The 16,927-nt window shown below is 35.1% G+C and overlaps 1 protein-coding gene across 1 annotated transcript; it reads left to right on the top strand.

Moving 5' to 3' along the window:
- Nucleotides 1-7,344: 7,344 nt before the first annotated feature.
- On the top strand, nt 7,345-15,235 carry LOC127831849 (uncharacterized). Its single transcript, XM_052356931.1, has 8 exons — nt 7,345-7,528; nt 8,008-8,055; nt 8,935-8,997; nt 9,887-9,969; nt 10,343-10,412; nt 10,958-11,026; nt 11,272-11,369; nt 14,865-15,235. Exons 1-8 carry the CDS (start codon nt 7,411-7,413, stop codon nt 14,922-14,924), a joined length of 609 nt encoding a protein of 202 aa, XP_052212891.1. The 5' UTR covers nt 7,345-7,410; the 3' UTR covers nt 14,925-15,235.
- The last annotated feature ends 1,692 nt before the right edge of the window (nt 15,236-16,927 follow it).

A 16,927-nucleotide genomic window follows, 5' to 3' on the forward strand; every position in this document is an offset into this window, starting at 1 on the left:
TAAATATACTAGACATTCCTTATTTGGAAAAACATTGATCAAATTAAGAAGGATGGGAGAGTCCACTAGGCATAAATGGGTTAAAAATACTTCATCTTTTGCCATTGCGCATTTTTTCCATACAAATCATATTTCGTAATACACATGTATATAATTAGCTGACAATAAACAAATAAAGTAAACATGACATTTAGTAGTAAGAATATTCCCATTCGCCCGTTACCAACATTTTTTGACGAATCACACTCTGAATGTTTACGTAACACCATATACTTTAATTAGTTAATATAGTTTATATCCAAGTTTATAGTATATTCTAATTAAGCAATACACATGACTTTATTCCAATTACTACCTTACCGGCGAACATAGCAATAAGTTTGACCAACATGATGCCACCTGTAATACGCATGGTGGCAAAATGCTCCAGATCAAGATCAGTTCTGAGGTGACTCTTCAAGTCAAACGGTACCAAATATTCAAATATCCGATACGCACGCCATTCTTATAATACGACCCGTTATCTTTAAAAAGAACTAGGGGATGCTAAAATGGCTGTTTTTATCTCACTAATGGAGTTTCACCCAATGTAAGCGATTTGTTTGTTAATGCAAGAGGACATTTCGATTGAGGCATATTGTTGGTCGTATTAGTATTTGCAATACGCAATTAAAAGTATTGATTGTCCTCGAATGAATACATTTGGCTATATGCCTTGAATAAATAACTGTTTGATGTCGACATATATTTGATTTATTAATTCATTGTTAATGTCAAAATAATGGACCGCATTCACACAGAAACTAACAGAACCACTATATAACAATAACCTATTTACACAATGTCACATGTTTACGCTAAACACTCAATTTGCTTACGGCAAAACTACACAAAATCGGATAAGAGGACAAGCTTATTTTAATTTGTTCTACTACATTCCGTAACAGTAATTGCTGACAATTGACACAATAAAAGATAGACGCAGCATCTCCAGGACGACGGTCCTGTAGTATGGCAGCTTTTCCGTATCCGCCTGCGTCACGAGGGGGGACGGATGTGCATCTGCGCGCAACTCTTGCTGCATCCTGTCTTGGTAGGCGATGTTATGCAACGGGTTCAAGATGGCGGCCAGCACACAGTTGATTGCGGCCACCAAATATGCAGGGCACAAAATAAAGGTAGTTACGGTTTATGTCAAAAGCGTGAACAGTGCATACATGAGAAAAGCTAGAAATGTAAACATAATCAGCAATGAACAGCAAAGCATAAACAATACTCAGCTTGGAACTTAATCTCAATTCCTGACCAACATGCATGATGGTAAAGTTTAAGCTATGATTTCTGGTCGTACGGACATGGATCCGCATACGTGCATTTTTATAAACTAATATGCGATATATTTGTCCGATTTAAATTGATTTATTTGTTTGTTTCACTGGTAGTTACAAGTTTAGTGGATGTGAGCAATACAAAAAACAAACATAAAGTCAGATGGTCGCTGGTTAGCTAAGCGAGTAATCGCATCAGGTTAGGTGTAATATCAAAAGGTTCACTCTGGAATACTACGGCTCGACAATTATTAAGCTTATTTCTGCAAACACAATGTATTTGGATAATCAGGTTATTTCTAGTGGAAAGATCTTTGCGTTTTCTGTCTAATTGAAAAGTTAAAGAACACGCATATTTCGACCACGGATGAATGAATCGAAGAAAATATACCGTCAACTAAAAACGGGAGGCGGAAAACTACAACGGGCGAGGCATGGTCAGGGGTGATAACCCCCAAAAAGGGTTAGGGTAAGGGTTAGGGGTCGGGTTAAGATTAGGGTTGGGTTTAGGCTAACCCAAACCCTAACCCGAGCCCTAACACTAACCCTAACCCTAACCGCCCCCCCCCCCTTGCGCAATACCATACGATGCCTCGCCCGTTGTAGTTTTCCGCCTCCCACTAATAACACATTTGTTTCGCGCTTGTGAGATACTTTGTTCCCTCCCCTGATCATAGCATTTAAAGGCCATTTGACAGGGGAGCTAATAATGCATTTGCCATTTGAAAAGCGATTCTGAGAGCCTGTTAGGCGAGTTCCTTTCCTTGCTTCTAAAGACCATGTTACAGTTGAGCTAATTATGCATATGCCCAGAATATATATGGCTGATCATGAAAATAATGTTGTTTTTTCAAAGCTTTTATATTGCTATTGCTTACATGTTGATTTGCATGCGCTTAGAAATTGATAAACAAGCCATTGTGCTACAGTAACAATACTTTTAAGTGAAGGCATACAAAGACCGAAGACAATTGTAAACAATAACTTTTTAGCATGTATCAGTTTAAACATGGGCTGAAGTCAAATGAGAGACAAAATTTCAAGGCAGTATTTAAAAGTCGACTTTTTATTAAAAATATGCACCAATTGATCAACAAGAAATGGGATAATAAATAATGTCTGTTAAATAGAAATTAAATAGAGGCACTTTGAATATAATTAATATCATAATATCCATAATTACAATTAAAACAATTTTGACATAAAAACGCAAACATAATAACCAATTGTGTTTTCATAGTATGGTTGACAGGAATTGACACAAATTAATTTATTTTAATATGCAATCTGCACGCAAGACATATGTGAGTACTTTTTCACAGCACATCTATCATCATGACCGAAATATTTTCGTGTTTGGAATTTGAGCACCGAACAAAGTGGGACACTGTGTTTTAGTAAGTACTTTTAACACTGACATTCTATATCAATAGGCAACACATTTTTCTCAAAATGGACAAAACTAACACCAATATTTAACAGTTGTAGACTTCACAAATATATTATGTTTTCTGAAGAAGGAAAGGAGCCTTAACCAAAAATAAACTGTCGTGTTTTTCTTTTTCCGGGCTCGAAAGGCAGTATAAAAATGTTTAGTCATTTGTTCATTCTACTTGTGTACAACAAAGAACTGTTTTGATAATGTCTGAACATAGTCACAATGGGCCTGGTATAATGCCCCACCATATGTTGCATGTTTCTTCCCGTCAAGATTGAAATGTCCGTTAAGTAATTCCAAGGCATCTATTTCTATTTCGGAACGAGCCCGACACAAGTTTCCCACGTGTTTTGTTGCCAGGTCCTCATCTTTTCTTAATACATGATGCCTAAAAAGAGCGATTGTGTTTTCGTGTTTTCCTGGTCTTTAAAACAAATGTGTTTCGGGTTGACATCAGTCGAATGTGTTTGTGTTTTTAACCCTTTCAGTGCATGAACCGAATTTTGAAGGCCTTTGCAAACAGTTTGGATCCAGATGAGACGTCACAGAACGTGGCGTCTCATCAGGATCAAAACTGTTTGCTATTCTGACAGTGTTCTTTGAAAAATATCGAAGAAAATGCTAATGTTAGAAATTCAGCAGACGACATTTTAGCAGAAAACAAATTTCCCAGCATTCAAAGGGTTAATGTCTTTAAGACAGGATACAACCATGTAAAATTGAAGTGTTTGTGTGCGGTGGGGGGGGGGGGGTGATTGATATATATATGTGAATGTAAACTGCTCGATCAAAAGTGTATTAAATGCACATTAAACGTAGCGTTATTGGCACAGTATTTTCCAAATGAAGAAAAACAACATTTTTAACAGAAAATTGTTTTTAGCATTTGTTCCGGCATAAATGCACTTAAGTTTGATAAAAGTGTATCCCTCTTTTTGAATATATTATTTACCAGACAATTGGCTCGCTTCACCCTCTTTTTGAATATATAATTTACCTTAGAATTGGCTCGCTTTACCCTCTTTTTGAATATATAATTTACCAGACAATTGGCTCGCTTCACCTTCTTTTTGAATATATAATTTACCAGACAATTGGCTCGTTTCACCCTCTTTTTAAATATATATTTAACCAGAAAATTGGCTCGCTCCACCCTCTTTTTGAATATATAATTTAACTTACAATTGGCTCGCTTCACCCTCTTTTTGAATATATAATTAACCAGACAATTGGCTCGCTTCTCCCTCTTTTGAATGTATAATTTACCAGACAATTGGCTCGCTTCGCCCTCTTTTTGAATATATATAATTTTCCGGACAATTGGCTCGCTTCAATGCATTTCAATTATGTTTGTGATAATACTATTTGTGATCATGAGGTGTATTATAAGCTACTTGCGGTAGAAATAAAGAGAATTATAGGTTAGTGTTGATTAAAGATCAGGTTTATCGTGCGAGGCTTAGAAAACAAAAACCACGAGCCTTGGCAAGTGCTTTTTCGTTTTCGTGCCGAGCATGATAAACTGATCTATAATCAACACTAACCTATTATTCTATTTATCCCACGTTTTATTCAGTAAACCTTTTTATTTAAACAAAATAAGTCTTACAGGATTATTTCCCGTTTTCATGAGTGTTTGTCGTACTTTGATAATGACTGTAGTGTAACCAATGTCAGTGTATTACTCCGCGTTCAAAAAAATGACCGCTGATCAAATAATCATTTTTTTAAATCAGATTATCGTTGTGTGACAAAGAGTTGTGCGTTATTAATTACAATTTGATTCATATTGAATTGCAAATCTAAAAGTTTTATAACATCAATATAACATTTAGATGTTATATACAAGGAACTATTTTTGTTTACAACGTAGCCTACCAAAGTAGCACGTTCCGTTGATTATAGATGAAATTTAATCAATGGGGTTTAAACCAATCGAATTCGCGGTAAAAGTGGGATAAAATGCATTTTGGATTGCATTTACCTTAGGAAAAGGCTACTCATACAGTTCAATATTACGTTATAGTAATCTGAAGTTCGAAAAAGACTACAATCTCCGATTATTATTTTCAACAATGTGTTCTATGCTATATTAACTAGTAAAAGTTTTAAATTTTACAAATATTATATATAAAATAGGCATATACAAATTAATTTTACATAAAGACTGTATGTTTAATTGGATTTACGAAAATGTTGTAGAAAGGTGCTTATAGTACTGTAAGTTAAGACAAATGTGACGAAATAATTCAGATCATGAAATGAACAGTTTTGTTTGAGATAATCACATGTCTTACAGTATGACAGTAAATTTGTCAACTTTCGGAAAAATACTGCCAACCGAGGCTTCGCCAGTATTTCCTCAAGTTGACAAATTTACTGTCATCCTGTCAGACATGTAATATTTATATACTGTATGTGTGTATTATTAAGAGGAAATACTTTTTCAATAAAATGGTTCAAAATGTGAAAACCTTGCAGATACTTTAATAATGTATAAAAAGCGTTTACATACTTAAGTCCACTTGCTGTCGGAGGTCAGGGCTATTTGATACCTTAATTTACAAATGTGTAAAGCTGATATCATTTATCAATACACGATCATTGGAATGCTTCGCCCCTCCACGTAAAGCGTGACAATACAATAAGGCTCGATTGGTCATTGTCAACAGGGGTACTACTTACATGTAAACCCGGGTATTCTTAAGTATACTTACATGTACCCCGGGTACGGTAAATATACTTAGGCGTACCCGATCGATGTAAGACTGTACCCGAGTTATATTCCCGCTAAAAATCCGATGTCGTAAAAAGCGCTACCGATAACCGTAAAACGATATTGTTTATCGTTAACAAACTTCTCTTTTGAAAAAAAAATACAACAACATAGTTTTTGAGTATAAGTTTCGATTATATAGAGGCTATTTAACAGAAAATTAACATAAATGTGAACATAATTAAATAAAAAATATAGCCGACAACTACCAATTAAGCGTTAAAATTCCCGGGTACATTTTAGCATATTTACCGTACCCGGGGTACATGTAAGTATACTAAGAGTACCCGGGATACATGTACGTAGTACCCGAGCCGACAATGACCAATCAAGCTACACTAAGCTGCTCGATTATAACATACTCATGTACAAATAAACTAGCGCAATGGTTCTTTAATAACTAATAATATTCCCCTATGATCAGTGGTTAATTAAATTAAAGCGTTGAATTAAGAATTTCACACGATTAAAATTTAAAGTTAAATCTATGCGTTCATAGAGGACACAAATGAGGAAAAGATCTATCCAAGCCACTATGTAATAGTCAGCCTATTGTTCCATATTAATGTGCATTGTACAAATCTACACACGTAAATCGCCCCATGTTTCCTAATTGAATAGTTACTCATTGCGATATTGCAGACAGAGGATCGTGAACATCGTGAGTATCGGAGGTCGTGGAAAACATGTAGACAGAGTGTCGTGGAAATCGTGTAGACAGAGGTTCGTGCAAAACATGAATTTTGTGAATCACGATAACCTTCTGCTAGTGAAATAAAAGCTTGTGAGGCCCGTTTTTAGACAATTAAATTACAAGAATGATTCAAATAGTATTTATTAACGCAATGTTGAATATAGGCTGAAAGTAGGACTGTCAGACTGTTTGCAGAAGTCACTGTTCGTCAGAGAGTGGTATTTCCATAACCTGTATTGTATGAAATTTCTCTGTATTCTCGCTGACAGCATGTCTGATATAAAAGTATTACAACTGCAAACAAAAAAATCGAATATATTAGTTTTTAATTTGTGAACAATTAAATGCGAGTTTGTATATTGTCTTTTTTTCATAAAGGTTTTTAGTATGCACGATAATGTTTGCCTTCACAACACGCATGCACGTATTGTATTTGTGTGCGCGAACGCATGCCTGTGATGATTTTTTAACGCATGCAAACGGGCAATGTTGATTTGCCAATAAGACTCACGTGCGTCTCAGATCAGATATTAAAATGAAAACGAAAACATAGGATTGTTTATATATTTTGGTATCCTGAATAGATAGATCGGAAGTAGTCTGGTTCTTTGTGTTACCACGTGTTGGCCTTTCTCACTTCCTTTCGTCAAAGCCGTTAGAATTTACTTTAAAGAAGCAAATTTCATTTTTGTCCAATATTAAACAGTTATACAAAGACTGCATTTTCTTAACATTTCCGCACCCCTATTCCGTCTCATTGTCACCGTTATTTCACATTGAAAGTCACCCAGGTTTTGTTTTGTGTATGCATAAAATCAAACGGATGTTTCGTCCATGCGATGAAAGGCAAACTTCTGCCACATATTTCAAGCGATTGCTTTATTCGATGCTCGTTTTCCCATAACTATTATCGATCCGATTAAGCGTCCTTACGATATTAGGGTTATCATTAAAATATTTTGCTCGAGCAAACTTCACTGATAAATGACTCGTTTCTATTTGTTGTGTATTCAAACCAAATGTATGCTGTCAGCGTTTTGTTTTTAAAACCTAGAGACGGTAGACGGGCCTCAAATAGTGATCGGCAAGTATTTAAAAACGTGACATTTCTAGTTTTTTCAGATGCTGTTCAACTTGCCTACCTGATAACATAATCAAATACTGATTTGTTACCATGGAAATGATGAAGTTTGGGGCTACAGTTTTGCTATTTGTCTGCGTTACTGCTAATGTTGAAGCTCTTCCGAGGAATCGACATGTTGTCAAAAGGCGTACTGTCCCTCCATCACCAAGTAAGTAAAGCTTTATATTTCTTTTTTTCTAAACCACTTGTTTGCTTTCATTTTTCCGACCGACCCTGCCTTTTTGAGCCGACCAAATTTTTAACTTGTTAATACTATGTTTTCAATTTTAGCAACGCTCGAACATATTTGCTAAATTGCGTGTTGAATTTTGAATTATTTATTCGCTACCTTTGATAAGATTCGAAAAATTACTTTTTAAGCAAAAAAATGTTTCATAAACTGAACCAAAAGTCGTGCGTTTTCCACCGTTGGATAATTATTACATTATAACAAAGAGTTGCTTTATACTTCAAAAATAACATGTATTGTTACTTTCAAAATGCAAATTTCGCGCTTAATTGTTCGAACTGACTTTTGCTTTCTGTGTTCTCTTTTGGTGATAAAAAAAGAAACAACTGTTATGAAAATCTCTTATTTGGCTTCATTCACTTTATAAAAAATAGCAATGGTATTTTTTGTTGGAACAGCGCCTCATACCGATGTCACAAGCACCTGGCCTTACGGATTTATGGAATGTAAGTAACATATTTGTCTTCCTTGGAATGGTCAAGCGGCATCGAATATCAAATAAACCCGTGTTTTGTTTTTCAATCGAAAGTTGTATACAAATAATGAGTATAGTTTTATGCTGTTCTTGAACAGCCAGCCTCACTTGCTTATAAATTATAAGCAGTTTCTTTATTGATCCATCAAATGAACCCTTTACCACTTACATTCCTATTTTGGCGCATTTTTAGTCGCTTAGAAAGGTAAAATAAAGACCTTTATTTTATGCTTTCCGGTGGTTTAAAGGGAAATTTCCGTGAAATAAAACTGATATTTCACTGTTTTAAATAGTGAACAAAAACAGTGAAAAATATCGATAATTTCAACTGTTTTACTGTGAAATGACAATTTTTACTTAATGAGGTTATTATTCCAGCAAAATTTTCCAATTTAACTCTTAAACAAGTTTAATAAACGGTGAAAAAAAGCATAAAATAAAAAGAATTTATTGGATTCGATGCAATGTCTATTTTAACTCACTTGTGATCAAAGAAAAAAAATATATATAATATTAATTACTCGTGAAAACATTATTCTCTTTGATCACTCGTGAATTAAAATCGATATTTAACCGAATCCAACAAATATTCTCCATTTCTTACTGGATTTTAATTTTCAAGTTTTCATGTCCAACCCTTGGATACTTATTGGCAGCAAACAGCATTAAATCTCAACAGACTGCGCGTTACTCGCATGCTGTTTTTATTTTATGCTGTTTGCACAAAGCCATTTTTACTTTGCTACTTGGGAAAGGGTGAACACATTGAATGCCTGATAAATAATAAATATTGTAAATTGCACCTGTATTGATTCATGAGACTACTCATCCTTAAAACGTTATATTGCAGTTGTCTCCCTGTGGGCCAAATGTCGCGAATTGGAGCTCGTAACGAGCACCGATGCTAGCGAAGGTAAGTAGAGGTCTAATTTTCCACGGTGTTGTGAAAAAGACTTAAGTGATTCGCTGTTTAATTGTGGGCACTTTAAAAATTTGAACCAATTCTCTTTTATCGACTTAGACCCATGTTTTATGACACTTAACTTTATACGAAACTTTTATTCTGTTTAATACACTGTCATTATTTTCAAACGTTTTCAACCGAGATAAAACTTTCCGCTTTCATAAATCGTTTAACCGCTCGTTCAATTTCACGACGTATAAAGACTACGTTTTAATTAGCATCATTTTCAAATGCAGAAAGAGATTTTATTTTCTGATATAAAGTATAGGCATTTATTTGCGTGAATTTATTAAACTTTGGTGTTTAATACTTAACCAATGTTTGAAATTTAATTCTGTGAAATCTTAGCATAATTTTACCAAAACAATTTTTTAGCGAGACAAATCTTGACTCGTATCTGATACTGGAAATATTAATTGATCAATTTAAGGAACTAAACAAATGCGTACATCTTTTGTCTTGAAGCTGAGCAAAACTGAAAATTTTCTTCGACATCTTGAATTTAGATACCATAGATTTAGGGTTCTTTATTGATTCAAACCGGGCTGTAAAGTTCAGTTGTGAGATCGCTCTACTACATAAGATGGTCGCGTGTTTTGATTCCCAGACCTGCCGTATTACGAGTTTGTTCATTCCTCCTACGTTCCAAATCAATTAATGCAGTTTTAAGATTGGCATAATTAAGTGCACTTGTTCGTTGCCAACTACGCAGTAGTAGGTTACCTGACCGACGTACGGTGCTGAAATGTTTAATACGAACACTCTACTTTAACTGGCATATGTTGCTGTGCTTACAATCGGATAATAAACTCGCATCAACAGTTATTTTCCATGACAGCCACGGGTGGAGCATATTGGTCGGACATGGGAACGATAGGAATTGTTTGCACCGATCTGTTCGTTGCGATGAAAGACATGAAGGTACATGCATTAACATTGGTAAAACTGGTAATCAACGCTTCAGTTAAAAAACAATAGTCGTACTCGTACTATAGTATATTGGTTAATTTCAATGGTATTTCTATTGCGTGTTAATGTAACGAAAACATTTAATAATAATTATCAAAATAAAATATTTCCTGCACTTATAAAGTATGTCATTCGATTGTTTAAATATACATTGATACAGAAACTTGCTAAATAGATTGAGCCGCTTCATTATTATATGGATCTTATGCGATATGAAGCTACAATGCCCGTCAATGAGACCAATTATTATTGCAAAACACCTGACTGGGTACCTCAAGGTCGAGTACAACACGTGTATAATTGATTTCACAATACAATTTTGCAGACGGACCTTAAACCAGAGGCAGAGGGGACCGTCATGGCAGAGTTTAATGAGATTTTCCCACTTTTTCAGTGTAAGGCATATTCCAGTATAGAAAACAGTTCTCGTTTCCGAAATTTCCCTATGTGAATAATTTAGCTTTACATTTTTAATGTAGCACAGTTTTAGATATGCCTATTTACACCTATTATACATGTGATTTAAACCGCAGTGAATCAATAACATTTAACGTGTAGAAAAACTAAAACAAAGTTGTTATTTTTATATTTTAAAAGTGTTTAGACATTATGTTTATCATTCTCATACTTGATTGTTCCCTACCGGAGAGGAATTATGGTTTGCGCTCTGTGTCCGTGATTCAGTCAGCCAGTCTTTCACAGTTTTCTGGATCCTGCGATAACTTATTTGTTAAGTTCTTCATATTTTTTTCATGAAACTTGAAACGTGGATAGATGGCAATATGGAGATTATGCACGTCATTTCATTTTGTTCCTACGTCAAAACTTATGGTTGTTATGTCAATAAATACATAAAACAAAAAAAAATGAACCGACAATGCTGGAATTTCACCGGTAGGGGACAATAGTGCTTGGCAATATCTTGTTGTATTACTTTCAGGTACAAATCTTCAGATTTATCGTGAAGAAACCATGGCTGTCCTAAAACACGACGCGGACGCAATCAACGGTACGTTTTGTAATATATGCATAATATTAAACATTAGTGTTGAAGTATTTTTCTACAAACCCAAACTTGCCCCACGTTGTGTACTTTCATAAATGTAATTCATAATTAGGAAATATATATTTAGCAAACATACACAATCCAGCTCGTGAATTTTTTAGCGGGTATTTACTGATATAACAGAAAATTGTCATATGCATTCGTTGCTTTATTTTTCATATACTTACATGAAAGGTCTTATTTGACAGATGATCCATTTCTTTCAATGACTGCCCGCCTAGCTGAAAAGTGCGACTCGGTATTCAAGGCGTACGCTGATCAGAAAAAGGGAAATCGACCCCAGAAAGTAAGTTTTTATTCATCAAGCAAACGTTTTATCGGCTACAAGGAGCATTGCCCAGGTTTTGCTCTTAAAGTGCAAGGATTCATCAAGACTGGTGCAACGCCTCATTCGCTACTTTCCTCATTCCGCCTCACTTCTCTAACAAACTAGCATAGACAACCCTTTTTTTGTGTATTTATATCGTTCAATAAAACATTAAAGCCCCGCCTGTGTCGGATAAGTTGGAAGAATTGATTATCATAACATAATTTTTGCTCGAATTTGCGAAGAAAATACAATGTACATTGGCGTAAGTGTCCGAGCAAAGTAATGTTTTTCATTAAGCTAATTTTGAATAGAAAGTTTTAACGTTATATTTCCCCTACTGAAATTACTTTAATGGATTTCGTTCAAAGGCGTTACATATATTTTCAATATTCAAACTTCATACGTTGATAACTTTTACCAGGACACCCATCACATCATCCCAGGATTGGATACACGAGGTCAAGGTCACTTACTTAACGATATCAAAAGCGATTCAACTAAATTTATCGATGTGAAATTCATTTTAATAAAACCCTCATTGTTACATCGTATCCAGACCTATCTTTGGAATGCATATAGGGAACTAAAACGATAATCTTGATATATTATGCAAAGACATACATGTCCAGATCCAGCATGCGAATGTATGAGGTTTGTGGGTTTTAGGTTGCTTACAGTACATATTGAATTAAGCCGTTTACATGCAATAATCAAATTCCATGTGTTAAGAAATCGCACATAAGCTTAGTAAAGCCACTGCTACAAAATATGGAACAATTGTATTAAAACTTTTTTCCGAGGGGAGACATTTTAATTAATTACAAAACCCATTTACTTCTCCGTAGTATTTAACGGTAAAAGGCAAACTTCTATATTACTTGTAATGAACTTGTCAATAAGCACGATCTACGAATGTGCAATACTCCATCACTTTACACAATCTCGAAAAATGAGCTTTGTATAAACAACTGTTGAATTATAACATGGGCAATATATCCAGGTGGTGTTTAAATTTAGGGCTAGATTTAGTAACTTTCAAGTTATTTCTTCTACATAGTCAGAATTTATTTCATTTTTGCGCCGCTCTCTTTATCATTTTGATCAATCTCTTGCAAGACGGTTACATTACATTCACCTCTGTGATGGGCTCAAAACGGACTACTTTTGTGAAAGCGTCTCATTCATGTCATGATCATTCCAAGCGTTCATCATGGAGGTTACAGTATACTAAACAATCTCTTGCACGCCGGTTACATTACAATCACTGCATTAAAAGACCCATCTGATAACTTGATATATTATATAAGTCTTAATGCATTATTATAAAATTGATATGGTTTTTAGCTCGACTATTATATATGAAATATATATAGTAGAGCTATCCTTCTCACCCCGTCGTCTGCGTCTGCGTGCAAATGTTAAAGTTTTCGTACTACCCCCAAATATTTTCTTTGTCCCTTGACATATTGCTTTCATATTTTGCATACTTGTTTACCAACATGACCCCAACCTATAAACAAGAGCAGACAACTCTATCAAGCATTTTGTGATAATTATGGCCCCTTTTCCACTTAGAATATGCAGCAAATGTTCAAGTTTTCGTTCTACCCCATTTATTTTCATTGTCCCTTGACATATGGCTTTTATATTTTTCATACTTGTTAACCAACATCACCCCAATCTATAAAAAAGAGCAGACAACTTTTTTAAGCATTTTGTCATAATTATTGCCCCTTTTACACTTAGATAATTGAACATTTTGCTTAAATTGCCATAACTTCTTTATTTATGATCACATTTTATTATTACTTTGACAAAACAACACCTGAATACCACAATGGATTCCACCCCAAACAATACCCCACGCCCCTACCAGAATCCCTTCCCCCCCCCCCCAACCTCACCCCCTGCCCCCCAAAAAAAAAAAAAATTAAACCTCTAATAAATTACCACACCCCACATTATACCCCCTCTCACCCTCCCATCCCCCTTACCCCCACCCCCCTCAATTTTTTTTATTTGAAACATCATTTTATAAATTACCACTCCCCACATTATACCCACCTCTCTCTCCCCCCCCCCTACCCCCACCCCCCAAATATTTTTTAACATATTATAAATTACCCCCCCCCCACATTATACCCCCTCTCACCCCCCTCCTACCGCCCCTACCCCCCCCCCCCCCAATTTGTTTAGCTTTTTTATTTTTGAAAGATTGTCTTATAAATTATTGAATATGAACATTTTCCCCATGATGGCTTATGTTATACTGTCAAGCACTCGGAATAGTCCTCTGAGAGCTCTTGTTAAGGTCATGTAACCCTAAACCGGAACTCCTGTTTTCAGAGTTACATGCAGTCAATTGATACTACGCACACATTATTCAGTGCATGCTGCCGAGGATTTGTCAAATACATTGCAAATGGTTGATGTTGGTATCATCTTGAAGCTATATTTGTAAGCAATAACAAAAAAAAGCCATTTTTGTGCTCTACTTTTTGTGTTGATGGTTCCCGGCTTTGAAAGTAGGTCATACTATTTGAGCCCAAAACGGTCTGCACAGCTGTCAAAATCGGTGTGCCTATTCTAAGGTCAATATTTTGAGTTAGCACTATTGAATTTAATGACATGCATTTTTTAAAAAGATTATGCATTTATCTTTCATATGATGTATGATGATATAGTGGGTATGATAATGGTAAAAATTGATATCGAACTTCAACTATTTTATATGTAATATAGAAGGAAATTAATCGCGCATGCGTAACCTTAATGTTAACAAACCTACATACAAACATACGTCGAAGCAATGCCTAACGTCACTCAATAAAAATTATGTTCAATTGTTTACATTTGTGAAGTGCGTGGAATGATTCCATCTGCGTAAATGGGCAATAAAATAGTTCCAAAGAGTTGCATTAAAACTCGCAAGTTTTTGCACGATTTATCGTAAATTTAAAATTTCTATTTCATTATTTTACGCATCTGATCCTACAAAATCCAAATCAAATATACGTTGAATGCGTTTGTTTGGTTTATCCAGTTTCTGGGCAATATGGCATGCTGAGCCTTTCGCAGAGGTGTATGCGAAAGCAAGGAACGACAAATCTGCGTGGAGATTGCATTTTAACATCGTTAAACAACTTCACAATGTGGCGTATATACGCACCGCATCCGAGTGTACAATTGTATAAAACAACTTGATAAAATCATAAGTCCCTTCATTTGGTGAATACAACTTAATCATCGTGATAACTGACTGAAGTCCTTTAACAAGAATTGTTCTTTTCATACATGTATAACCAACATGAAAGTATATTTACATGACATTGTAGCATGGGAACGAGGGCAAATATAATCGACCAAAACGTGCAAATGGACATGCATTATACTTACACGTTTGAACTCCTGTTTGTTTGTAGATAATGCTGCCGTCCCATGCTTATGATTCATCACATACATTTATTTCAGCGTTTTTGGTTGTTAGACTGGATTAAAAACGCAATGAATGCAGTCGGCCTTGGCCGTTAGAGTCTCTATCCTGGACAGTGGGTAGTCACATCATTAACGAAGCAGATCCTCTGTGAAGTGAACGGCAACGGCTCTTCTACGCCCTGTGGGAGTAAAAAACAATTGCTATTATGTTTATACACTTTTTAACAGTTTCTATCGACATGTGTTACATATTATTTATCTTTTTGAAATTTGTTAACAGTTAACAGTTGTTACAGTTTCTATTCATATGTATTACAGATAGTAATTGTCTTTCTCTAAACTGTCGATAATTTCGATTGGTATTTGTCGAAAAGACAGCAAATAAATTTATTAAAAAAAATGAATATCTTATGCCTTTTTATGCCCCCGCAGGAGGGCATATGGTGATCGCACTGTCCGTCTGTCCGTCACACTTTGCGTTAGGTTTCGAAAAATACTCATAATGTCGCTTTAGATATAACATTCACATTCGGTATGCATGTGTATATGGACAAGGCCTTTCCATACGCACACAAATTTTGACCCCTCCCTATGACCTTGAACTTAGGGTCCGCGTTAAGGTTTCGAAAAAATGTGTTTACGTTTCGAAAAATGCTCATAACTTCTATCAAAGCTTTTATCTGGGGCATATGTCATCCTATGGAGATGGTTCGTGTTATTTTTGGGAACTGCTCTACACCCCCTGTACGTCGATAATCCAAACTGAGTAGGATAATTCAAACTGAAGAAACAAATGGCGACATAAATAAAGACTTAATTTATTTATTTTTAAGAACACGTTTATTTATGTTTAGCTGTTACATGATAAACGTTTCTTTTTTATAAAATGGTATTTGCCGGATACAATGCGCTAATAAACCCATAGCAATTAAAAACAATTACGTCAAAATAAAATGAATATGTTTGAAAATCTTGAAAAAGGAAATGAAATTGTCGAAAGGTTAAGACCAAAAACAATTGTAATCGAAGGTTTTTAATGTTTAATGCTTGGACTTGAATGTTTTTAACTTTCATGTATGTATGTAAAGAAAAGTATTGGCGTAAATGGTCGAAAACGCAATATTTTTGTATTTGTTTGGGACAAAAATATACAAATTGGATAATGACCTAACTAGTGTATGGATAATTCCAAGAAGTCGATGGATAATGACCAAACTGCCAGATGTGTTTATGTCAGTTTGGATTTATCCATAAAATTTCATACCCGTCCTGCAAACACATGATTTTAACACAGTAACACACTTTGGTTTTAAAAGGAAAATTGTTAAGGACATTCCTGACATAATTTGACATCACTCTGTTACAGTTTTGTTCGCTCTATTGTCAATTAACGTATAAATGATTCAACACATCGGTCGCATTTCATGTAAATGAGCATTTTTCGAAGACAAAATTATCTTTTTTTACTAGAAAACTATTAAATCATTGCAAAATTCAAAACGCCTGTGTGTGTCAGACATTCACTATCACATATGTAGACAAACCACGTCATTGTAGTTGCTAAAGTAGCAGGAATGATAAAATAGTCATCTATCTTTCAGTTTCCGTTTCGACCAACAATTTTTCCTTCAGTTTGAATTATCCAACTGAGTTTGGATTATCGACGCACATGGGGTGCTCTAGGAAAAGCATCGAGCAACGAAATGCATGAAAGTAACTTTCGAAATAGCCAAAAGACGTGCGTTTAACTCGCTCCTTGAATACGTGGTTACTAACATGAGATTTTCTTCTTTAATATTCCATATTAAGCATTTAATCCCAGAATGATTTAAACTTCCGTATAAAACATTAATGCTGCTTTACGGACATACTTTGTAAGGGGTAAACAAGAATTTAAACGAATACCGGCGCGTGGTAATTCAGCCTCGTTCTTGGAAAACTGGACTTGGTCTAAGTGTAAAATATAAGTGTCATACAAGATCAACTTTTGTAATTCGCTCTGGCTACTAAGGGGTACACTTAACCGCCTTTATTGCTAATTCGTTCTGGCTACTAAGGGGTACACTTAACCACCTTTATTGCTAATTCGTTCTGGCTAC

This window comes from Dreissena polymorpha, chromosome 5 (genome assembly GCF_020536995.1).
Source record: "Dreissena polymorpha isolate Duluth1 chromosome 5, UMN_Dpol_1.0, whole genome shotgun sequence".
In the NCBI taxonomy this organism is placed as follows: domain Eukaryota; kingdom Metazoa; phylum Mollusca; class Bivalvia; order Myida; family Dreissenidae; genus Dreissena; species Dreissena polymorpha.